This window comes from Mastigoproctus giganteus, chromosome 5 (assembly GCF_048544385.1).
Source record: "Mastigoproctus giganteus isolate SK-2022 chromosome 5, ASM4854438v1, whole genome shotgun sequence".
In the NCBI taxonomy this organism is placed as follows: Eukaryota; Metazoa; Arthropoda; class Arachnida; order Uropygi; family Thelyphonidae; genus Mastigoproctus; species Mastigoproctus giganteus.
The window spans coordinates 156,803,646-156,829,574 of record NC_143579.1 but is presented as its reverse complement, the minus strand read 5'-3'; the positions used below and the strand labels follow the sequence as shown (position 1 = coordinate 156,829,574).

The 25,929-nt window shown below is 40.9% G+C and overlaps 2 protein-coding genes across 2 annotated transcripts in view; both read right to left on the bottom strand.

The window, feature by feature from the left end:
• Positions 1 to 1,344: 1,344 nt before the first annotated feature.
• On the bottom strand, positions 1,345 to 2,104 carry LOC150085785 (2-aminoethanethiol dioxygenase). Its single transcript, XM_090373484.1, has one exon. The coding sequence runs from the start codon at positions 2,102 to 2,104 to the stop codon at positions 1,379 to 1,381; it is 726 nt and encodes a 241-aa protein (XP_090229610.1). The 3' UTR covers positions 1,345 to 1,378.
• Positions 2,105 to 20,127: 18,023 nt separating this feature from the next.
• Positions 20,128 to 25,929, bottom strand: part of LOC150085784 (uncharacterized) — a 43,372-nt gene continuing 37,570 nt past the window's right edge. The window contains exon 3 of the mRNA XM_090374692.1: positions 20,128 to 20,156. Coding sequence (XP_090230818.1) covers positions 20,128 to 20,156 — 29 coding nt within the window. The remainder of the gene's footprint in view (positions 20,157 to 25,929) is intronic.

Below are 25,929 nucleotides of genomic sequence, written 5' to 3'. Positions count from 1 at the left end.
TAACATATGCTTGAAACCTTACTTGTCTAGTTTTGGTACAAAGGTTCCCAGAAGTTTAACTTCAAGAATCAGAAATACACTAATATTAAATATTACATCATCTAGACTTTTAAAAAAGCCAAACAAAAGACTAGAGCACATGATATGGAGATAACACCCATATAATAGCACTACATGTACCTTACATTATTCTGGCAATAATGAAGTCTATCAAAATAATTTAATGTGAAATGAATAAAATTTCATAATAAATATTATCATAAATTGATTGATGTGGTTATACCATTTACAAAATTTATTATAATAAACATTACTATAAAATACTCGTGCTGGATTTGGTTATACCACTAACAAAGTATAGCAATCATAAAATACAAAATTAAATCATTTCACGTGGAGTTGTTTCCCTCATTCCATATTCTTTTGTTAAGCATCCACAATGTTATTTCCACAACATATTAATTTTCCAAATATTCTGATGATGCAAAATAGCTTACTTATTTTAAGAAAAATTGTGGGGGGGGGAGAGTGTGTGGAACATTATTAATCCAGAATACATTTTCAAAAAGTTTTAATAAGTCACATCTCTCCCTTTTTAAAAATAGATTACATAATATAACCCCAAGTCCTTGATTGAAGGTGTTGCCGTTGTCCATGAAGAGAAATTTTCAACTGACCATTTCTACAACCAACATACTGAGACAAATTCCTTTCCCAGATATTCACATTACTAAAACAATATATTGGTTTACATACCAGGTTAGTATTATCCATTTAATAAGGAACTTCTGCTGGTTCAATACAGGTGTAACAAATTAGCTTCTCTTAGGTCATCCCTTCAAAATTTATGGATCTCTAGTTCCCAAGTTGTTTATAGACAATTTATATTTCTTCCTGGAAAGAAAAGTAGGAAGGGAGAGGGAGAGGGACTCATTCTTTTTTGGATAATATTAATAATATAAATTGCTGGGTGCTGCTTCAATTACTTTATCATATTATATGTATTTGTATTAATCCAGATTTTAACTCTCTTCTTGTCACGTCACAAAACCTTAACATGGAAAGGCTTAGTTCCTGGCATCAAAGGAGGCAGAAGGATTTTATAAAGCCATTTCTCTAAATACCTATATATTTTACAGACCTTTTTGAAAAACTGGTCAAACCAAAATTCATATTTTATTTAAAATGCTGAATAACAAGAATTTTTACATATAACATATGCAATAAAAAAAAAAACCTTGCTATTTGCATGTTATTTAAAATGCAAAATAGCAAGTTTTTTTATGTTGTTTTTTTTTACATATGCTATTCCAATTACATGGAGTAATTAACAATTTAAATCTAAAAGGAACAATTAATATTACTTATTTGACAACATTCAGACTAAACGAATGGGTGGTCCATAGTAAGGTGCTGAATCACACCGAAAATCTGGAGGAGAAAGAGTTTGTAAAAGCCAGCAAGAATTACTTGTATCAGAGTTCTGTTTAACATCGCCCAGCAAATTGAAATAATGACAGTCTCTTTCTTTCATGTCATATGGGGGGGCAAGAATATCTACAAACGCTGCAGGGCCACCAATGGCTTTAACCTCATGAAGATTACCTTCGGATGGTCCGAGGGCACAAGGTTCCGATTCTTCGTTTATTTCAATGTCTGCATCACGTTTTGCACGAAACACGAGATCTTTTTCCCATCCTCTGATTTTGCGAGAAATTTCGCGTGGAATCTTGCTTTCATTTCCAATATTCGAAAGTTGAGTGTAGCTGGTCAGTCGCACAGTACCATAAATTACTTTTAAAAGCCCATGCATTCCAGGATGATCGTGCAGTGGAATTCTTGCACCACCTTTCAATACGAATATACCCAAAGTAAATACCTGATTTTCAAAGACTTCGATGTAAGTCACTGGTGCACGGCCACTTGAACTGCTAAAGTCCTTTGAATTTTTCAGAAATTCGCGACTTAGATTTACATCTGATGACCTCAATTGTCCAACACACCGTTTCAACTTAGAAAAAAGGTCGCTAAACGCTTCATCACTAACATTTCTTGAAAACGTATGTTGAGCTTGTCGCGCAATATTTTCGATCAGAGTAGCCATTCTAGATTAGCAGCGACATCTGATGTCTAAATAAGAATCTCCCATATTAAATAAAAGCATTATTGCCCAACAGTTTAACTATGCAGTACAGTACCATATTTCTCACACCCATATTTTAAATAATAACTACATAAATTTGACATATTCTTGTATTGTTTAATACAACATCCAAATCGGTTATTATGCTCCAAAAAAATTATGAGGACCATAAAAATATTCCCTACAATTTTTTTTTTTTTTATGGCTCAAAAACAACTTCGGTTACAATGCGCCGCGGCACAATTAAAGTTTTAAAAGGTCGAGATTTTGATAACCTTTAAAGAGGTTACCTCCTCGAGATGATATACACTGAGTGGACAGAAATTATGGGATACTTATCTAGTCACGGGTAAGCCAACCTTGTCCCCGGATAACGGCAGTCACACGCGAAGCATTGATTGATTTTGATTTTACTTGTGCAAAAACGACTGTGGTTATACTGCGCCAGGAAAAAAGAAAAAATACGAAAAACGATAGATTCTCATAACTAACCAAAAAAGGTTATCTCGTCAAATTATATATATATATATATATACACTTAGTGATCCCTGAATTATGACCACCGTTATGAAAATGAATGCGACCGGTTGACCACGTGAGGTGCGACAGTGCGGAGTTAGTCGACCTACGTAGCATAGATAAAGTGTCACTGGTTCAGTAGATATTAAAATTCCGAGCATGATAGGTAAAAGGAAGGATTTATCGGACTTTGATAAAGGACAGATTGTGTATTCTCGATGTCCCAAACGGCTGAACTGGTAGGGTGTTCGAGAGCCGCCGTAGTTCAAGTGTACAAGGACTGGCGTCAAGATGGTCAAACAATGACCCGACGGCAAAACTGCAAAGGTCAGCGAAAAGTTGATGTTAGAGGTGAGCGCCGGGTTCGATAACTCGTACAGGCGAACAGGCGCAGCACTGTTGAAGAGTTGACTAGCCAATACAACATGAGTGAACCCGGAACAATATCTGGCATGACCATGTGTCGCACGCTCGCACGTATGGGCTATACCAGCAGACGACCCTACGGCATTGTTGTTGTTGTTGTTTGTTAGATTTATTGGTGCATCAGCAACTTAGGCTATAATGCACTAATTACTGTCTGATATTTCCTTCGTTTTTCTTACAGGAGATAGCAGTTCAGATAAGGTGATATTTATGAATAAATTTTAGAAAAAGAAAAATGTCATCTATGTTCTCTCGATCTCCTAGGACACACTGCAGTGTTAAATGATTGTAATCATGGAAATTAGAGGAAAAAGCTGTTTTCCGTTCTTTTTGATATTGCGGGCATTCGATGATGATATGCTTTACTGTTAGTGGGCATAAACAATTACTGCATTGTGGAGGGTCACTGTTTGTTAGTAGATAGCTATGAGTGAGGAAAGTATGACCAATGCGTAATCTGGCTAAAATAGTTTCTTCCTTTCTGTTTCGTCTCATGCTGGATTGCCACTGTTTAGGTTCTCTCTTGATTTCAAAAAGTTTATTATTTTTCTGATCTTTCCACATGCGTGTCCATACTTCTTTATATATCTGTTTGATAAAGGACTTATGATCACTATAAGGAGTCCTGAAATTAGATGGCATCACATTTGTAGCAATTTTAGCAGCTAAATCTGCCTGCTCGTTTCCTTGGATTCCAACGTGTCCAGGGATCCAGCAAAATATTACGAGCTGTCCACGTCCATGAAGTGCTGATAACTGAACTAAAATTTTCTGTATCAGAGGATGACTAGGGAAGGATTTACCCTGTAGAGCATTAACAGCACTCAACGAGTCTGTATATATGATGGATTTAGCGTGTGAGGCTTCTTTTATATTCTCTAGGGCTAGTAGAATACCATATAGCTCTGAGGTATAAATACTGCATTCTGGTGGAAGCTGTCTGGAGATGATGCAGTTTGGTAGTACTACAGCTGTACCAACTTTATTACCATTTTTGGATCCATCTGTGTATAGCTGAATGAAGCTGCTAAACTCGGTGGAGTGAGCCATATGTATTTGTCTAATGTTGATATCGGGAATGTTATTCTTTCCCCATTGCTGAAAAAGTCTATCAATATGTACTGGAGCTATGGAAAGCCATGGCTGGGTTTCAGTGCTAGTATCCTGGAGCGTGTTAGAGAACTTCAGGCCCCAGCTTGTTATCAAAGCTTGAAGCCGAATGCCAGATGGTTTGTTGTAACGCCATTTAGTTTGATAGATTTCTCTCCATTTTGGCATGAAGAGGCATTGCCACATGGGATGATGTGGGAGACTGCTGATTTTAGCTGCATAATTTAGTAGTAGAGTTTCTCGCCTAAGGTGTAACGGTGGTTCATAGGCTTCGGTATAGAGGCTTAAGATTGGTGATGTGCGAAAAGCCCCCAGTGCAACTCTTAATGCACTGTGATGTACAGGATCGAGCCATTTCAATACACTTGGCCTGGCTGAATCATATGCAGGAGACCCATAGTCTAACCGGGATCTGATCAGTGAGCGATATAGATGTAACAACACGTAACGATCTGCACCCCATGACATAGAAGAAATTACTCTGAGAATATTTAGTTTTCTAAGACAACTTGTACGAATATGTTTTATATGTTCCAGAAAGTTTAATTTTTTATCAAATATTACACCAAGAAATCTAATACTAGGTTGGAAAGTAATACAATGAGAATCCAAATGAAGGTCTGGATCCGGATGTAAAGAACGTTTGCGACAGAAGTGCACAGCAGTCGTTTTTGGTTTTGAAAGCCGATATCTTTTGGTTTGGTTTGGTTTGGTTTTTAATGGCGCATTGGCAGCTATGGCCATAATGCGCCAAATCAAAAAATAAAACTAATACAAAAATATTGGTCAGCCTTAGAACAGGCTACCGTGTCAAAAAGGTAAAAATGATACAGTGGTTAAAGGTTAAATAAAAGGTATAAAATATAAACTTAAATCTTTGTGTATAAATTGATCGATTGTAAAAAATTAAAAACGTCAGACATGTTGTCTCTGTCACCTAAAATCTGACCGAGTGTAAAGGGTTCAGCCAGATTACTAAAACTGCTTGAAAAAGATTGTCTAAAAACAGGACATTCAATAAAAACGTGAGAGATAGTTAAAATGACGTTACACGTCTCACACATAGGTGGGCCATCCGCCCTCAGCAAAAAGGAGTGTGTTAGATGGCTATGACCTATGCGGAGCCGAGCAAGAACAACTTCCTCTTTTCGGACCCTGCGTACACTGGACTGCCATTGCATGATTACAGGCTTAATACGCTGTAGTTTATTCGCGGTCTGTTCGTGCCAAGAGTCTTGCCATTGGGAGTATAATTTACATCGTATTATTTGCCTGTAGTCTGTATAGGGGACTGACAGGCAATGACTATCCAGGGAAATGGCTGATTTGGCAGCAGTATCAGCTAATTCATTTCCCCGGATCCCAATGTGGCTTGGGATCCAGCAGAAGCGAATGTCAAATTCTGATTCAAAGGCAGAACTTAGCATCTGCCGGATCCGTGACAGGACCGGATGAGAGTTGTACCTCATCGACACTAGAGCCTGTAATACGCTCAATGAATCACAGTAAACCATGTACCTTTGGTAATCGCTATTTATAATGAACTCAAGGGCTATTTCAATTGCATGCAACTCTGCAGTATAAATGCTAGCTTCTCGTGGGATCTTGAATGATAATGTCTTCTGAGGAAATACAACAGCAGATCCCACATAAGATTCTGACTTTGAGCCATCTGTATAGACTGGCAGAAAGTCAGAGTACTGCTCTCTATGCGATGCGAAGAGTTGCTGATAGACGGCCGCCGGTGTATTAGCCTTCTCCATGATTTTGAGGGAGAAGTCGCACATTGGCAAATGTGCATACCAGGGTGGAAGGAGTTGCCTTGGTGACTGGGCAACATTGTTTACCGTCACGTTTAGTTCATTTAATAGCCCTTGCATCCGAATACCAAAAGGTCTGTTGGCAGTCCGACGGGTGTTATAGAGATTTTCCCAACGTGGCTCAAAAACTGATGTCCATGTGGGATGATCAGGCAGGGCTTTCAATTTAAAGGTGTAATGTAAAGACAACTGCTTACGTCGAAAAGATAGGGATGGTTCATTTGCTTCGACGTAAAGGCTTTGGACTGGAGATGTGCGAAATGCTCCTGTGGCTATCCGAATGGCCTGATGGTGAACTGGATTTAACCACCGAAGTGCACTATCTCTAGCAGATCCATATACCTGGGACCCATAATCGAGTTTAGAACGGACAAGGGCTCGGTAAAGACGAAGAAGAGTAGAGCGATCTGCGCCCCATGATGTTGACGAAAGCCGATATCCGTTGTTCTTAGCCCAAGAGACTATTTTGTTAATGGTGCCTTGTAGTTGTCTTTCAATAAGTCTCATATTTTTAGAATGACATGACATGGCAAGATCGTCAGCGTACAAGTATGTGTCAACTGTGTTAGGTATGCACTTGGTAATAGAATCAATCCTAATGGCAAAGAGTGTGGCGCTCAACACTGATCCTTGGGGAACTCCCTCTTCTTGTACATATGTTCGAGATAATGAAGAGTGGAATCGGACTTGAAAGAATCTATTGCCTAGAAAGTTCTTAATAAATTTTGGGAGATGACCCCGAAGTCCACATTTATGCAAGTCCTGAAGAATTCCGTATCGCCAAGTTGTATCAAAGGCTTTTTCAATATCAACACATACCATGACTAGATGTTCATTTCTCAGGAACGCGTTCCGGATATTTGTTTCGGCCTTGATAATGAGATCAAGCGTACATCTTTTTCTCCGGAAACCATACTGACTTGGGCTTAGAATGTTTTGAGTCTCAAAAAACCATGTCAGTCTGGCGTTAATTATTTTTTCCAATGTTTTTCCCAGACAACTGGTTAGAGAAATAGGACGGTAATTTTTGGGATCTGTGTGGTCTTTCCCTGGTTTCGGGAAGGCTAGCACATAAGAATGGCACCAGCTAGCGGGGTAATACTCTTCTAAGTAAATTCTGTTATAAAGTTGTAAGAGTACAGTTAATGATTCCTCATTTAAATGACAGATCATGGTGTAATAAATCCCGTCGGGACCTGGAGCACTGTTTTTCACTCGTGCAAGTGCATTACGCAATTCATTCATGGTCAGAGGCAGATTATAAGAATGAAGGATGGCAGTATTAAAATTTAGTTTGTATTTTTCTGTCTGGGATTTTAGCGATTGAAATGCAGGTTCATATGTGTCAACAGCTGAAAGCGTTTCAAACGTAGTACCTAAGGCATTGGCAATTTCTGTAGGTTCAGAGATTTCTTTCCCTTTCACAAGTAGAATAGGAGAAGTTGTCTGCGAGTATTTACCATTAATTCTTTTGATTTTTTTCCATATTGTAGAAGTATCCGTGGATCTGTTTATGGTGGAGGCATAATGCACCCATGCTTCTTTTTTACTCTCCCGTCTTATATGACGAGCTTTAGCTCTGACTCTCTTAAACTGTAGGAGGTTAGCTGTGGTTGGATGTTTTCGGAAAATATTCCAATATTTGTTCCTTTCTTTTTTAGCGCTGTTGCATGCTTCGTTCCACCACATTTTTGGATGAAGCCGGATTTTGGATGATGATTTTGGTATAGCAGTCTCGGATGCTTTCATTATTGTATCTGTAATGTAGCTTACTGCAGAGTCAATTGTGTGGGTTGCTATGAAGATAGCATCTAAGTGAGCTATTTCTTGGTATTTAATCCAGTTCGCCTTAGTAAATTTCCAGGTTGTCCTAATGTTACTCTGAGGAGTAGAACTTATACAGAAAGTACAGATGATAGGAAAGTGATCGCTACCGCGAGGGTTATTAGTAACGGTCCAGTCTATGAGAGGAAATATCACTGGAGAGCATATAGAAAGATCAATAGCAGAGGTTGAGCCAGATGGTAAATGCACATATGTGTGAGCACCAGTGTTTAAAATTGTCAGGTTATGTTTGTCTAAAATTTTTTCAATTATCTGTCCTCTGGAGTCAAGATGTTGAGAACCCCATAGCGGGTGATGGCCATTCCAGTCACCCATAATACAAAAGGGAGCAGGTATTTGCATTACTAAATTATCTAAATCAGCAAAGGTGTATGTATGATTTGGTGATAGATACAATGAAACTAATGTTATTGTGATTCCGAAGGTGACACGGACAGCAATTGCCTCTAAAGAAGTTTGCAGGGATATAGGTCTAGAGGGTACCGAGGAATTCACTATGAGTGCTACTCCTCCATGAGCTAAAATAGATGAGTTTCTATCTTTTCTATACATATTGTAATGCTTAATTTTCATAGATATTGCATTTGTGAGATTTGTCTCTTGAATGCATAGTGCAACAGGCTTGTATTCAGATAGGAGATCGTAAAAGTCGTCAAGGTTAGCACGGAGCCCACGACAATTCCATTGTATAACTGTATCCATTGTTTGGTTTTAGCTAGTGTCTGCTGACTTGCGTGAGGTAGTTTGCTTACGCCTGTCTATTTTTCCTTTATCCTTCTTTGAGAAGACTGGTCTGCTTGTGTCAATGTCACCTTCTGGATGAATTTCAAGAAATGTGTCATCTTCATCTGCTTTTTCATCAGTGCCCATGGTATCAGATCTGAATGTGTGTGCATCAGTTCTTTCAGCGCTCTTAGTTTGTACTTTTGGTTGCTGATTGATATTCTTATCTGGAGGTATTGTTACCGGCGTATTTACTTCTTGGGTTGCATATTTTGAGGGAGATGGTTCTTTTAATGAAGTAAGTAATGATTTTGCCCAACCAGATATAGAGATATTCGGAGGGACAGAGCAGTCAGTTTGTTTGTTTGTTTGTTTGTTTGGTTTTATTGGCGCATTAGCTGCTAAGGCTATAATGCGCCAAGACCATGTCATTAATAAAAATTTAAACTTTCAGTGACCTAACTAGTTAGGTCACCATGTCAAAATAAATAATAACAAATGTGTAAAAGATAAATCAATGGAAAAGAACAATAAAATGTAAATTTTATATGGCAGTAAAAATGTTTATTGATTTTAAAAAGCTAAAAACAGCAGACACATGGTCATTGTCAGATAAAATCTGACTGAGTGTATAAGGCTCAGCCAGATGACTAAAAACGGTAAAGTATAAATCACGTTCGTGTCTAAAACGTGGACATACGGTTAAAATGTGATTAATAGATAAAATGGTGTCGCATTGCTCGCACATAGGACAGTCATCTGCCCTCAGCAGAAAAGAATGTGTAAGATGACTGTGTCCGATGCGGAGACGGGCTAGAACAACTTCCTCCTTACGGTTCCTGCGCAGACAAGACTGCCACGGTTCAATTACAGGCTTTATACAATATAATTTATTCGCAGTCTGCCTATTCCACGAGTCCTGCCATTGGGAATGTATGTTTTGATGTATTATTTGCCTGTAGTCTGTATAAGGGACTAACAGGCATCGGTTATTATTGGGAATTGCTGATTTGGCTGCGGCGTCAGCCAAATCATTTCCCCTAATCCCAATGTGGCTCGGAATCCAGCAGAAGCGGATGTCATATTCACGATCATGGAGAACGTGAATCTTCTGCTGAATGCTAGACAGAACTGGATGGGGATTATACCTCACAGATATTACAGCCTGTAACATGCTAAGAGAGTCGGAATATAAAATGAACCGTTGGTATTGGCATTTACTAATATGATCCAAGGCTAACTCTACAGCGTGCAGCTCTGCAGTAAATATGCTGCATTCAGAGGGAATCTGCTCTGAGATAGTGCTGTCTGTGAAGACAGCAGCAGATCCCACATATGATTCTGACTTCGAACCGTCTGTGTAGACTGGCGCGAAGTCGGAATATTCAGTTCGGTGTGCTGAATGGAGCTGCAGGTAGACGCATGATGGAGTGTCCGATTTTCCCCAGTTTCTAAACGACAAGTCGCATGCCGGGACACGAGCATGCCAGGGTGGAAAGGGTTGCTTGGATGTTTGGGCAACCTTGTCTACCTTGATATTGAGTTCGTTGAGTAGCTCTTGGACACGAATACCAAAAGGACGATTGGCAGTCTTACGGGTATTGTACAAGTTTTCCCATCGTGGCTCAAAAACGAAGGGCCACGTAGGATGGTCTGGCAGGGATTTCAGTTTTAAAGCGTACTTTAAAGACAACTGCTTACGTCGAAACGATAACGGTGGTTCGTTTGCTTCGACGTATAGACTCAGGACAGGAGATGTTCGAAAAGCTCCAGTAGCGATACGGATAGCCTGATGGTGGACAGGGTCCAGCCATCGGAGGACACTATCTCTAGCTGAAGAATATACTTGGGACCCATAATCTAATTTGGATCGCACAAGTGCACGGTAAAGCCGTAAAAGGGTGCATCGGTCTGCACCCCAGGATAAGGAGGACAGCGAGCGGAGTATATTAAGGGCTTTTGTGCACTTTGTGCGGAGTTGGCGAATGTGATCCAAAAAGGTCAATTTTTTATCGAATATGAGTCCCAAGAATTTTGTGTTCGCTGCTACTGGAATAGCATTTTGTCCGAGCCTTAATTCAGGTTCAGGATGAAGATTACGCTTGCGACAAAAGTGTACGCAAACGGTCTTCTGCGGCGAGAACCTGAAGCCATTAGCAAGTGCCCAGGAATTCAGATTATCAATGGCTTTCTGCAGTTGTCTTTCAATAACCCTCATGTTGCACGACTGGCAAAAAATGCTAAAGTCATCAACATAGAGGGCACTGTTTACAGTTGGAGGAAGTTGTTCTGTGATGGAATTTATTTTTATGGCAAAAAGCGTGACACTTAATACTGATCCTTGTGGTACTCCCTCGTCTTGGCTAAAGGAGCGAGAGAGTGAGGATCCCACACGAACTTGGAACGATCGATTGGCTAAAAAGTTTTGAATAAAAATGGGGAGTTGCCCCCTAAGACCAAGGCGATGCAGATCTTTTAAGATGCCAAATCTCCAAGTTGTGTCATACGCTTTCTCCATGTCAAAGAACACCGACACCAAGTGTTCGCGTTTTAGGAAAGCATCCCGGATGGATGCTTCCATTCTAATAAGATGGTCCAAAGTGGACCGGTTCCTTCGGAAGCCGCACTGGATACTAGAGAGAAGGTCATTTGATTCTAAATACCATATTAAACGAGAATTGACCATTCTCTCCAGGATTTTGCACAGACAGCTAGTCAGAGCAATAGGACGATAGTTGGTGGTGACCTTTGGATCCTTTCCTGGCTTAGGGAAGGCAAGAACGATTGCCTTTCGCCAGGAATCCGGAAACTGCCCTTCAGTAAAGATTCTGTTATATAGAAGGAGCAGACAATCCATAGATTTTGGTGAAAGATATTTAATCATTTCATAATGGATGCCATCTGGTCCAACAGCACTTGCTTTGGAAAGAGTGAGGGCTCTTTTCAGTTCCTCTATAGTGAACGCCCCGTTGTAGGGATAGAGGCCTTTGGTCTTAAAATTAAGTGCTTGTTTTTCCAATTTATGTTTCAGGACCAGGAACTCTGGGGAGTACGAGGATGTTGCGGAGATGTTAGAGAATGTTTCCCCAAGAGCATTGGCTATTGCAGTTGGATCTGCAATAGCGCATCCATTATAATCTAGGATTGAAGAAGGGTGGGATGTATATTTCCCCTTCATTTTCCGGATTTTATCCCAGACTACCTTAGAGTTGGTAGACTGGTTAATAGATGATGTAAAACGGATCCACGATTCCTTTTGACTCTGACGGCGGATATATCGTGCTTTGGCTCGTGCACGTTTAAAGATGACAAGGTTGGTCGTGGTGGGATACCGCCGGAATATCCCCCACGCTTTGTTTTGAGCCTTTTTTGCCGCTGTGCATTGTGAATTCCACCAAGGTTTAGGAAATGGTGGAAACCGGGCAGATGTTTTTGGAACAGCATTCGCAGCTGCTTGGACAATATTTTCTGTGATGTACTTGACTGCATCATTGATCGGCTCTTGACTGACTGTGCTAAGATCAAAATTTGCCTGATGTTGGAAGGCAGTCCAGTCAGCCTGATCAATCTTCCACCGTGGTAACCTGAAGGGAAGGCATGGTCTCCCACTGTGTAACAAGGTTATCACAGGGAAGTGATCGCTTCCGTACGGATTCTCCTCCACTTCCCAAGTGAGTGAAGGGAGTAGAGAAGGGGAGCAGATAGAGAGATCAATGGCAGAAAAAGTACGGGTAGGCATGTGGAAGAAGGTGTTTGTTCCAGTATTTAGAAGGGAAAGGTCATTGTCATTGAGCATTCGCTCTATGACTCGTCCCCTTCCGTTGATGTTAGCACTACCCCACAGGGTGTTATGTCCATTCATATCCCCGAGAAGTAAGAAAGGGGGAGGCAACTGCGTTAGAAGATCATCAAGGTCTGCCTGGGAGATGTCAGTCCCAGGTGGCAAATAGATAGAGCACACAGTTAATAAAAATCCCACTGAAAGGCGAATTGCGACAGCCTCTATGCTGGTTGTAATTAGCAAGGGCTGCACTGGGGTCTGGTTACCCACAAGGATAGCCACTCCCCCATGTACAGAGCCATCCGCAATTCTATCCTTTCGAAAAACTGTGATGTTGTGCATGGTGGGATCATCATTTGCCTTTAGATATGTTTCCTGCAAGCAAAAGCAAACTGGCTCGTGCTTTTGCAGGAGGGCCTTGATGTCATCAATATTTCGCCGGAATCCACGACAATTCCATTGTAGGAATTTAGCCATTATTTTGGCTTGGTGGGTCCATCAGGCGGCTTCCGAGGTGCTGAGGGCTTACTTTTATCAGTCTTGGATTTATCTTTTTTGGGGAAGAAAGGACGCTGTCCCGTGTCCATTTCCTCCTCCGCAAAGAGTTCCAAGACTGAATCATCGGGTACCTCCTTCTGCTCTACATCCATCTTTTCTTGGGAACTAGGGGGGACTTCCCCTTTCTTATTCTTTTCTTTCGTATCTACTTTTGGAATTTGTGGAGCATTAGGAGGTACCGATATAGGAGTGGCAGCTGACTGGTCCTTTTGTGCAGGTTTTTGTGAACTTAATAAATACCGTGCGATGGGAGTGAAAGACTCCTTTGGAGGAATGGTCATGTCCGTCTGAGTTCCGACGGAACATCTCCCTGCTACCTTCTGGGCGTAGGTAGGTCTGTTGATATTCAGGGGTTTGACCGATTTCCTTGCCTCCTGGTATGATATATTTAGCTCTGCCTTCAGCCGTTGAATTTCTTTTTCTTCTTTCCACCTCTGGCATGCTCGTGAATAGGCCGGGTGTTCGCCTTCACAGTTAATACAGGTGGGTTTTGCGGCTGAACATGCTGTTGTTTCGTGGTCCTTTGCACCGCATCGAGCGCATGCAAGGACTCCACGGCAGGCCATTTGAGAATGTCCATACTTCTGGCATTTAAAGCACCGCAAAGGATTCGGAACGTATGGACGCACTGAACAGTTGATGTATCCAGCTTTTATTTCGTCAGGAGGCTTAGGAGAGTTGAAAGTCAGGATAACGCTCCTGGTTTTAACTATTTTTCCATCCCTTCGCGCAGTAATTCTCTTGACGGCAATAACTCCCTGGGGTTTTAATTCGGAGCAGATTTCCTCCTCGGTTACGTCAAGAAGGTCCCACTCCGAAATGACACCTCTCGATGAATTGAGTGTTCTGTGTGGTGTCACTGTTACAGGGATTCCTCCGATTGATGTTACTCGGAGTAGATGTTCGGATTGCCTGTCATTTTTCGTTTCAATTAAGAGGTCTCCAGAACGGAGCCTCTTAACTGATTTGGGAGAACCTACTAACCCATCTAACCCTTTTTGAATAAAAAAGGGCGACATTTTACCAATCGGTTTTTCACTGGTGGAATGAATAATTAGGAATCTTGGGACAGGCCCTGATGATGATGTTTCAGTTCGCTGCCTCTTTGTTGCAATAATATCTGCCTCTCCGTCTATATTTTCAGATAGGGACCGGGTTGGGGCCCCTGAAGAAGTAAGTTTCTCAGGATTCATGAAGGTTATTTAGTTGTTCAGTGCCCGGGCTCCCCACCCACCACGGAGCCCAAAGGGACGCCCACTACCCGGCATGCAATAAATGCGCTCGGGAGTGGGACGCCAGGGCTACCCAGACACTATACCCGCACCGCCGCCAGCCTGAATCCTGTCCCTCGGACCATGAGGGTAGGGGCGTGGCATTGACACGGTTGACCCTCGCAGGCGAACCTACTAGCCGATTGATCCTAGCCGGGCCTTCCAGGACCACCCGTCTTGTCGAAGCAGGGGCCAAAGTGGTGTATTGAAGCTGGGCCCCTCAACCACCAGGATCCCCCTTTCCGAATTTCCACGGGTCGCAGCGCACGGCAAACACGCCGGATTCCATTGATGTAAGCCCGGAACCTAGGCTGTGGGCGTTGGATCCCAGTGATGCTAGTCTGGAAGTCCAGCAGCGTCACTGGGAGGTCCCCTCACCACGTACAGGTGCCCACGTCGAGGGGGAGCAGTCAGTCTGAGTTGATATTGTGCATAGCTGTTTAGTAACTGAGGCGTATGTAGATGATTTAGTAGGGATTGCAAAGTGTTTCTTTGCCTCTTGATATGACACTTTGTTCTCTATTTTATACTTCTGAATGTTCTTCTCTCTTTTCCATTGGATACAGTCCTTAGAGAAGGCAGAATGATTTCCATGGCAGTTAGGACAGTTTTGGGTTTCACTATTGCAGTCTGTATGTGTGTGTTCTTTTGAACCACAAGAAGCACAAGTGACTATACCTCTGCACACAGTTTGCGAATGACCAAATTTCTGGCACTTAAAGCACCGGACTGGGTTGGGAATGTACGGTCGAACATGGCATCTGAGATATCCAGCTTTTATAGTTGTGGGGAGATTTGGTGACTTAAATGTCAATATGACTGTTCGTGTAGGGACAGGCTCTCCATCTTTTTTGATGACAATTCTTTTTGCCTGGACTACATTTTGATTGCTTAATTCAGAGACAAGTTCATCCTCTGATACATTTAGAAGATCCCATTCAGATATTACCCCTTTAGAGGAGTTCAAGGTAGCATGTGGGGTAACCTTTGTGGGAATTCCACCAAAGGCAGATATTTTCAAGAGTCTTTCAGCATGTCTGTGTTCACTCATCTCCACTAATAGGTCTCCAGATCTTAGTCGCCGAACCATTTTTGGAGGCCCAGCCACATTTTCGAGACATTTCTGAATCAAAAATGGGGAGAGTTTACTCAATGGTTGGTCTGTGGAGGAATGTAATATTAAGAAGAGAGGAGCAGAAAAATCTGTCTCTTCTTTTTTTTGTCTCTTAGCATGGGATTTATTCAAATTATCATGGTCGTCATGTCTATTTGGATCTGGATCAAGAGATCCATAGTAGGACTGTTTTGTGTTGTCCATAGTTGCTCCTTTTAGTCCCGGGAGAGTGGATTTCTCCTCCCAGGCTTCCAGCCCCGCCACGTGGAGGCAGGAGCGGTGCCACCAGTGACCAAGCGATAAGGTTGTTAGTGTTAGTGCGTTAGTAGATTAGTTTTATATACAAGAAGAAAGGTGGCTTTCCTTTCTGTTGAGTAAGCTGACTTCTTACTTTAGAAGAGCAAAATTATATAACTTTGGAAATTAGAAACTAACGTTCAACTACAATCAATCGCTCTTTTAAGAAAATCGCTTTCAAATCACTATAGAATCGCTTTAGTCACTCGCTTGGCACTCGGGGCCGACCCTACGGCATTGTCTCCTAACCAAGGTTCATTGGAGTAAAAGACTCGCCTGGTGCAAAAAGCATGCAAGTTGGTTGTTGTTGTTGTTGTTGTTGTTGTTATGGGAGTTTGATGGTGCATAAGCTGCTGTGGCTATAATGTGCCTATTCATTTATAATACTAGGACATGAGAAACTTTTGTAAAATCAGAAACGATTAAAAAGTCCAGTTTGCTTGTGATAGTTGAAAAATTCGGAAATATTTGCCTTATCACCAATGAGATTCCCTAAAGTTATTGGTTTATCAAGATTTACCAGTGATCGCAAGGTTGAAGTTCTGTCTTGTCTATAGTAGGGGCAGTCAATGAGAATGTGTTTACCAGTCAGGTTTATATAACAATGTGCACACTGTGGTGGATCGTCTCCTGTAAGTAAATAAAGGTGGGTTAGATGAGTATGACCTATTCTTGCCCTTGAAGGGACTACCTCTTCTCGTCTTGATGTACGGACACTGGAACTTCAAATTTTCGGACCGGGTTTAAACTGCAAGAGTTTATTATTAGTTTGAGAGTGCCAGGTTGTTGTCCATTCTGATAGGCATGCAGCATGAATGACTTGTGTTTAGTCTGATGCTGGAACAGGGATATTCGTTAAATCTAAGGTAGTTGGATTTTTTGTAGTTTTGTCGGCAAGTTCATTGCCCAAAATACAAGAATGTGCTGGAATCCAACAGAAGGTGACTGATAGGTGGCGTTTTTCAATCTGTAGTAACAAGTTTCTAATTTCATCAAGAACAGGATGGACTTTATCTGTTGTTGTTGTTGTTGTTGTTGTTAGGTTTGTTGGTGCATCAGCAACTGTGGCTATAATGCACTGAATTCTAACTAGTATATCTTTGTTGCTGAGGCTGGTTCTGATAAAAATTTAAACAAGGTGATATTTATCAATCAATTTTAGGAAAATAAAAAGGTCATCCATATTTTGACGATCTTCTAGAACATTACGTAGTGTTAATTGATTGCAATTTTTGAAAAGTAAGGAGAAAGCAGTTTTTCGTTCTCTTATATATAGTGGGCATTCAATAACGATATGCTTTACAGTGAGCGGACATGAACAGTTACTGCATTGTGGGGCATCTTCCTTTCTCAATAAATAACTGTGAGTGAGGTATGTGTGACCAATGCGCAGTCGCGCTAGTACAGTTTCTTCTTTTCTATTTTGCCTTAGACTGGATCGCCACTGTTTGGGTTCTTTCTTTATTTCAAAAAGTTTATTATTTATTTCTTTTTCCCATATATGTTTCCACTGTTCTTTAGAGGTCTGGTGTATAATGGATTTGAAGTCAACATAAGGTGTCCTGAAATTGGAAGAAATAGGATTGGAAGCATTTTTGGCAGCTAAATCTGCCTGTTCATTTCCTGGGATTCCAGAGTGTCCAGGAATCCAACAAAAAATTATGCGGTGACCACGTGCATGAATTGCCATTAACTGAGTCCAGATTTGTTGTACCAGAGGATGACTGTTGGGGCGTTTACATTGCATACAATTCACGGCACTTAATGAATCGGTATATATTATGGATTGAGTATATGAGGCTTCTTTTATTTTCTCCAGGGCTAGTAAAATACCATACAACTCAGCAGTATAATTACTACATTCTGAGGGGAGCTGTTTGGCAATGATAGCATCTGGCAGGACTACAGCTGTACCAACTTTACTAGCAGTCTTGGATCCATCTGTATATAGCTGCACGTAACTGCTATACTGAATTGAGTGGGCCAGATGTAATTGTCTGATGTTAATATCTGGAAGATTATTCTTTCCCCATTTCTGATAGTATTTTTCAATATCTATCGTTGGTATTTGCCATGGCTGGATTTGTATGCTAGTATCCAGCATTATGTTATTCATGTTGAGTCCCCAGCTAGTGTTTAGAGCTTGAAGCCTAATGCCAGATGGTTTGTTGAGACGTGATTTAGTACGATAGAGGTTTTCCCATTTTGGTCTGAAGAGATATTGCCATATAGGGTGATGTGGAAAGCTGCTGATTTTTGCGGCATAATTTAGAAGAAGAATTTGTCGCCGAAGGTCTAGCGGTGGTTCATTGGCTTCCGTATATAGACTTAAAATGGGAGATGTACGAAAGGCACCCAGTGCTATTCGAAGTGCACTATGATGAATGGGATCGAGCCATTTCAGTACACTTGGCCTGGCTGAGGCGTATGCAGGAGATGCATAGTCTAAGCGGGATCTAATTAATGAGCGGTATAAATGTAGTAACATGTACCGATCTGCACCCCATGACATAGAGGAGATTACTCTAAGAATATTTAGTTTCTTAAGACAGCTGGTACGAATATATTTTATATGTTCAAGGAAGTTTAATTTTTTATCAAGTATTATACCAAGAAAACGAGTGCTTGGTTGAAATGTAATACAATGGGAGTCTAACTGAAGGTTTGGATCAGGATGCAATGTACGTTTACGACAGAAGTGTACTGCAGTTGTTTTCGGTTTAGAAATTCTGTAGCCATTGTTTTTGGCCCAAGAGACTATTCTATTAATGGTGACTTGTAGTTTTCTCTCAATAAGTCGCATATTTTGAGAATGACATGAGATGGCAAGGTCATCAGCATACAGGTATGCATCAATGGTGTTAGGTATACTATTAGTTATAGAATCGATCCTGATAGCAAAAAGTGTTGCACTCAGCACTGAGCCCTGGGGAACTCCCTCTTCTTGAACATACGTGCTAGAAAGTGACGAGTGGTAGAGGACTTGGAAGGATCTGTTAGATAGGAAGTTCTGAATGAATTTCGGGAGATGACCCCGAAGACCAGATTTATGTAAGTCCCGAAGAATCCCATAACGCCAAGTTGTATCAAATGCTTTCTCGATGTCAATGCATATCATAACAAAGTGCTCATTTCTTAGAAAGGCGTTCCGAATATTTGCTTCTGCTTTGATAATGAGATCGAGCGTCGATCTACTTCTCCGAAAACCATACTGGCTTGGACTCAGAATGTTTTGAGTCTCCAAATACCACGTTAGTCGGGTGTTAAGTATTGGACTTTATCTGAAGAATCACATAACGCTATGATTGAGTTGAGGGAATCAGTATAAATAACAGCTTTTAAAGAACAGTCAGAACAGAGATTTTCTAAAGCTAATTTAATTGTATATAGTTCGGCTGAGAAGATACTGAATTCAGATGGAAGAGATGCTGAAATTTTGGTATTCGGAAACACTGCGGCTGCTCCAACTTTTGAATTAGATTTAGAGCCATCTGTGTATATTGAATAAAAATCAATACATTTTTGATTCTGAATAGCATGAAGTTGTCTGACATTTGAAGCTTGCAACATATTCTTACGCCATTGACAGAGGTAAGTGCCGCAGCTAGGCATAGGAGGTGGAACACATGATGGCTGAGTACAAGTTGCTACATGTTGTACGGAATGGATGGAAGCATTCCAAACCTGCATCAATTCAAGAAGGTGCAGATCATCTGGTTTTACTATGCTAGGTTTATTTCTGTAGAGGATTTCAAATAATGGATTGAAAAGGTATGACTGAATGGGATGCAAGGCACAGCTTTGTATCTTGGCAATGTACTTTAGTAATAGTGATTTCCTACGTAAAGGTAGTGGGGGTTCATGAACATCAATGTAAAGGCTATGTACTGGCCTCCGTAGCCGAGTGGTCAGGAGCGGGAGTGCAGTAGCACACGCTCTTTGAGTAGACCAGGGTTCAAGCCCATGACTGCTGAATACGGTCGATCTGCCAACTCGCACTGGACCAGTGTGGCAGATTATGGTCCATGTCCCTTACCATGTTGAGGAGGCTTCCATCCTGCAGTGGGTTGATAATGGCTGCACTTTACCTTTTTACCTGGCGATGTTCTGAATGCACCAAGTGCAATCCTCAATGCACTGTGTTGAACTGGATCAAGCCAGCGTAATGCATTGTTTCTGGTAGAATCATAGGCAGGAGCACCATAATCAAGGCAGGATCTGATTAATGCCCTATATAACCGAAGCAGAGAGGTATGATCTAGGAAATGTAACTTATTGTCAAGGGTTAATCCTAGAAATCGGATATTACTGGTGACCGGAACGGAGACGTTAGAAATTTGAAGTTCAGGATCTGGATGAAGTTTGCGGGGTCTACAAAAATGGACAGCGACTGTTTTCTGCTGCGAGAGTTGATAGCCGTTGAGGCTGGTTGGTATGTTGGTTGGGTTTTATTGGCGCATTAGCAGCTAAGGCTTGTCATAAAAAAAGTAAAACTTTCAGTGACCTAATGAATTTGGTCACTAAGTTAGGGTATAAAAACAAGTATAAACTGTAAAAGACAAATATCAGTAAACAAGTAACAATAATAAGGTAGATTTTTTAAATGTGAGTAAAAAGGTTTACTGATTTTAGAAAGCTAAAAATAGCAGACACATTGTCATTGTCGGATAAAATCTGACTGAGTGTATACGGCTCAGTCAAATGGTGAAAAGCGGTAAAACGAGCATTTCTAAAACTGGTACAGTCACATAAAATATGTTGAACAGATAAAATGGTGTCGCATTGCTCTCACATAGGAGGGTCATCAGCCCTCAGCAAAAAGGAGTGTGTCACATGACAGTGTCCTATGCGGAGACAAGCAAGAACAACTTCCTCTTTGCGATCCCTGCGTAAGCTGGACCGCCAAGGATGGATCACAGGCTTAATTCGACATAATTTGTTTGTAGTAACCAGGCGATGTCACGAATCTTGCCACTGAGATTGTAGGAACTAACAGGTCAAGATTATCCGTCAGGGGTGCCGATTTGGCTGCAATGTCAGTCAAATCATTTCCTCTAATCTCGATGTGACTGGGGATCCAGCAGAAGCGGATATCGAATCCACTTACATAGAGGCTGTATATTATCTGCGGAATTCGGAAAATTGTTGGATGATTAGTGCGTGACACCGCTGATAAAGCCTGTAGTGCACTCATTGAATCGGCATATATAATACACCGTTGGTAATGGTGTTTTCTTATGTGATCTAGAGCTAATTCTATAGCATGCAGCTCTGCAGTGTAAATGCTGCAGTCAAGGGATATCTGTTCTGATATGGTATTATTTGGAAAAACAGCAGCAGATCCCACATACGATTCTGACTTCGAGCCGTCTGTATAAACTGGCAAGAAGTCAGAATGTTCTGCACGGTGTTGTGAATAGAGCTGAAGGTAGACAGAAGCTGGAGTATGTTGTTGTTGTTGTTATTGGGTTTAAAGACACAAGGGCAACTGAGGCCAAATTGTGTCTATTCATCGTTTAATCGCATGACCCTATCTTTATATTTGTTGAATTACATACTTTTGTATAGGCCAATACATTTTAAGTATATTGAAAGTTCTTCAATATTTGCATCGTTTCCTAGGATATGCGATAAATCATGTGATACGTTAAGCCTGGAAACTGATTGAAAAATGTTTGACCAGATGGTTGAATGCAAGGGACAATCAAGCAGAAAATGGCGGACCGTAAGCCGACTGTTACAGGATGAGCACTGAGGTGGGCTTTTTCCCAATAGCAAGTAGAGATGGGTATGTCCAATTCTTAGCCTTGCCAACACCACTTCCTCACGTCTGTTTGGTCTGAAGCAAGAGGGCCACAGCTTTGGTTCTTATTTTATTTGGTAAAGTTTGCTGTTAGTGTTCCTTTTCCGTATCTGTGACGAGTTGTCGTAACATGCTTTACGAATAACAGGCTTGTAATCAGTGTATGGAACCTGATGACGTTGTGAGAGAGCGGGTTGAGGATGTTTAGCGGCAAAGTCTGCACTTTCATTTCCCGGAATGCCAGAATGGCCAGGAATGCCAGAAATCCAGCAAAAGCTGATTGACTGATTGGACGCGCTAAAGGAAAATAGTTCGGAATGAATTTCTTTCAATGTAGGATGAGAAGAGGAGAAATTCTTCCTTATGGCATAGATAGCACTGAGAGAATCCGTGTAAATTATTGCGGGTGAGATTCAAAGTTCAATAATCTTACTAAGTGCTAACTTGATGGCATAAAGTTCAGTAGTGAAGATACTGCATGATAAAGGTAGTGTGGCTGAAATTGTACATAAAGGAAAAACAGCTGCAGCACCTACCATACTGTCAGTTTTCGATCCGTCGGTATATATTTTACAGGCATGGGAGTTAAGAGTAGCATGAGCTGAGTGCAACTGTCTCATGTTATTGGGAGGTATGACATTCCTCCCCCAGTGGAGAAAATGTATATCATGGGAGGCACAAACATACGTCCAAGGTGGAACAGGAGCAGTTGTGTTCTGAAAAATATCAACTAAATCAATATTCCAACTCTGAATAAGATCTTTGATCCTGAGTGAGGCAGGTCGATTTTCATGTGGCTTATTCTCATAAAAGGAATCCCACCGAGTGTGATAAAGATACTCCCAACTGGGGTGCGATGGAAGACTCTGGATCTTAGAAGCATAGAAAAGCAATAATGTGTTTCTACGAAGATGTAATGGAGGCTCTTGGGCTTCAATATAAAGACTTTGCATGAAAGAAGTCCTGAATGCGCCCACAGCAGTCCTCAGGGCACTGTGCTGGATGACATTCAGCCGATCTAATGTGCTTTTCCTAGCTGAGTCATGTACGGGAGAACCATAATCTAAGCGTTAACGGATCAGAGATTTATTGTTGTTGTTGTTGTACTTGGGTTTTTTGGCACAAGGGCCTCTTGGGCCATATTGTGCCTATTCATGATTTGTTTGTCACTATGATCACAGTCTATTATACAGATTTATGTGCTTCAAATAATTAAACAGTTCCTCGAAATTTGCTTCATTGCCAAGAATATGAAATAAGGTTAAGGGTTCCTGTAAGTTAGGGAGCTAAAGCTTGATTTTCTGACTGTTGAAAGTTGAGGACATTCTATGAGGATGTGTTTTATTGTTAGCTGCAACTGATAAAAGAAACTCTGAGGAGGATTCTCTCCCATAACCTGATTTCATGATTTGTTTGTCACTATGATCACAGTCTATTATACAGATTTATGTGCTTCAAATAATTAAACAGTTCCTCGAAATTTGCTTCATTGCCAAGAATATGAAATAAGGTTAAGGGTTCCTGTAAGTTAGGGAGCTAAAGCTTGATTTTCTGACTGTTGAAAGTTGAGGACATTCTATGAGGATGTGTTTTATTGTTAGCTGCAACTGATAAAAGAAACTCTGAGGAGGATTCTCTCCCATAACCAAAAACAGGTGAGTTGGATGCGAATGGCCGATGCGGAGCCTTGCTAGAATCACTTCTTGTCGCCTGCTTCTCCTGGAACTAGATGTCCACAGTTGTGGCTCTTTTTTTATCTGCAGAAGTTTATTATTGGTTTGAGTTTTCCAAAGGAGAGACCATTGTTTCCTGCATGTTGTTTTAATGACACATTTGTGATCGGTGTAGGGAACTTTTAGTTGTCTGGAAGAACCAGAGTCGGCATGTTTTGCAGCAGCATCCGCATGTTCATTGCCTGAGATGCCAACATGACCAGGGATCCAGCAGAAGGTAACCTTCTGATTGACTGTTTGATAGTGAAATAACTTAGATCGGATCTCTTTAAGAAAGGGGTGAGAGGGTGAAAAAGTAGATTGAATGGCAGTGATTGCGCTTAAGGAGTCTGTATATATGAAGGATTCCTTGATGCGGTACTTGTTTATATTATCTAGAGCCAGTTTTATTGGGAATAATTCTGCAGTATAGATACTGCATTCAGTTGAAAGAGACACAGCTACTGAGAAGGTGGAAGAAACTGCTGCAGCACCTACAGCTGTATCTGTTTTGGAGCCATCAGTATAGATATGTACTTTTCCTGAGTTTTCCAAGGAATGCGATTTATGGAGCTGTTGAAAATTTGTATTAGCCAAGGATGTCTTCCCCCATCTTAAAAAGAAATTGTCACAGAGAGGTACGAATTCAGTCCACGGAGGTTCAGGAGTACCAAGGTCTTGGAAGACATTCTGAAAATTAATGTTCCAACTGATCATGAGCTCTTGCAGTCGAAGCCCTGCGGGGCGATTCTCATTAGGTTTATTTTGAATAGCATGGTGTATTTAGGGTCGAACAAGTGCTGCCAGCTAGGATGTGATGGAATACTCTTAATCTTTAGTGCATAGTTACATAATAAGGATTTTCTCCTTAGGTGCAGTGGAGGTTCATTTGCCTCAATATACAGGCTGTGGATCGGAGATGTTCTGAAGGCTCCCACAGCTATCCTAAGGGCACTATGCTGTATGGTGTTCAGACGTAATAGGGAACTGTTCCTAGTGGAGTCATAGACAGGTGATCCCTAATCTAAGCGTGATCTTATTAAAGCTCTATAGAGATGAAGAAGAGAGCTTCTGTCAGCACCCCAGGACATAGCGGAAACGGCTCTTAGGATGTTCAGTTTTTTAAGACACGTGGTTCGAAGGTAAGATATATGGGAAGCAAAATTAAGTTTATTATCTAAATGTAGCCCCAACAGACGAAAATTGTTAGTGACAGGTATCAGGCTGTTTTTTAAAAATATTTCTGGATCCAGGTGGAGTTTTCGTTTTTTACAAAAGTGAATTGCAGTGGATTTTTTTTCTGCTAATGAATAACCATTCCGCAGTGTCCATGATTCTATTTTAGCTATGGAAATTTGAAGTTGTCTTTCAATGGTGTTCATAGTTTGGGATTGACAGGAGATAATGAGGTCATCGGCAAACATGTACGATTCTACTGTATTTGGTACTTCCCGTGTCATATTTGTAATTCTTACTGCAAATAATGTTGGACTTAGAATGGAACCCTGCGGTACACCTTCCTCTTGTTCAAATGATTTGGATAAATTGTTCATATACCTTACCTGAAATGTTCTGTTGCATAGAAAGTTTTGAATAAACTGAGGTAACTGACCTCTCAAGTCGAAAGAATGAAGATCTTTTAGTACACCATATCGCCAGGTGGTATCGAAGGCTTTCTCAATATCGAGATTAATCATGACTAGATGTTCTCTCCTTATGAAGGTATTTCGGATGTTTGCCTCAGCTTTTATCATCACATCTAGCGTGGACCGGTTCTTTCGAAATCCATACTGGCTGCTGTTTAGTAAGTTGTTTGTTTCCAGGAACCAGGTTAACCGCCTGTGAACCATTTTTTCCAGGACTTTCCCTAGACAACTAGTCATTGAAATTGGCCTGTAGTTATGCGGAAAGGTATGATCCTTTCCTGGCTTCGGTAAAGCTAGAACAATTGAGTGACGCCCGAAGAGTGGGTAGGTATTTTCTAAGAAAATACGGTTGTAATATTTTAACAATGTTCTTTTTGCTCTGTTGTCAAGTTGTTTTAACATTATATAATAGACCCCATCTGGCCCAGCAGCACTACTGGGTGTTTTATTGAGTGCCCCTAGAAATTCTGTTAATGTGAATGGCTGGTTGTATGGAGGTGAAACTGCCGTAGAGAAATTAATCTTATGCTTTTCTGCAGATTCTTTAATTCGTTGAAAGATTGGGTTAAAGGTGTATATTGCTGATATGCTGCCAAATTATTCAGCTAAGGCTTTGGTTTGGTTTGGTTTGGTTTGGTTTTTTTAATGGCGCATTGGCAGCTAAGGCCATAATGCGCCAAGACAAATTTAAAATGTTATTAAACATTTTGGTAGCAAAAGCTACCACGTCAAACAAAGAATTATTACGTTAACAAGGTATAAAAGTAAAACCATAAAACTTACATCTTTGTATAAACATTAATAGATTGTAAGAAGTTAAAAACGTCAGACATATTGTCTCTGTCACCTATAATCTGACTGAGTGTAAATGGCTCAGTCAAATTATTAAAATCAGTAAAACACAAGCGTCGTGCTTCAGTAATAACAGGACATTCTACAAAAAGATGACTGACGGTTAAAATAACATTACAATTCTCGCACATAGGTGGGTCATCCGCCCTCAGCAAATAGGAATGTGTTAGATGACTATGACCTATGCGGAGCCGAGCAAGAACAAATTCCTCTCTTCGGACCCTGCGTAGACTGGACTGCCATTGCAAAATTACAGGCTTAATGCGATGTAATTTATTTGTGGCCTGTCCATGCCAAGAATCTTGCCAT

Excerpts from the sequence above, each read along its gene's own strand:
- LOC150085785 (XM_090373484.1), bottom strand. The coding sequence starts at position 2,104 with ATGGCTACTCTGATCGAAAATATTGCGCGACAAGCTCAACATACGTTT.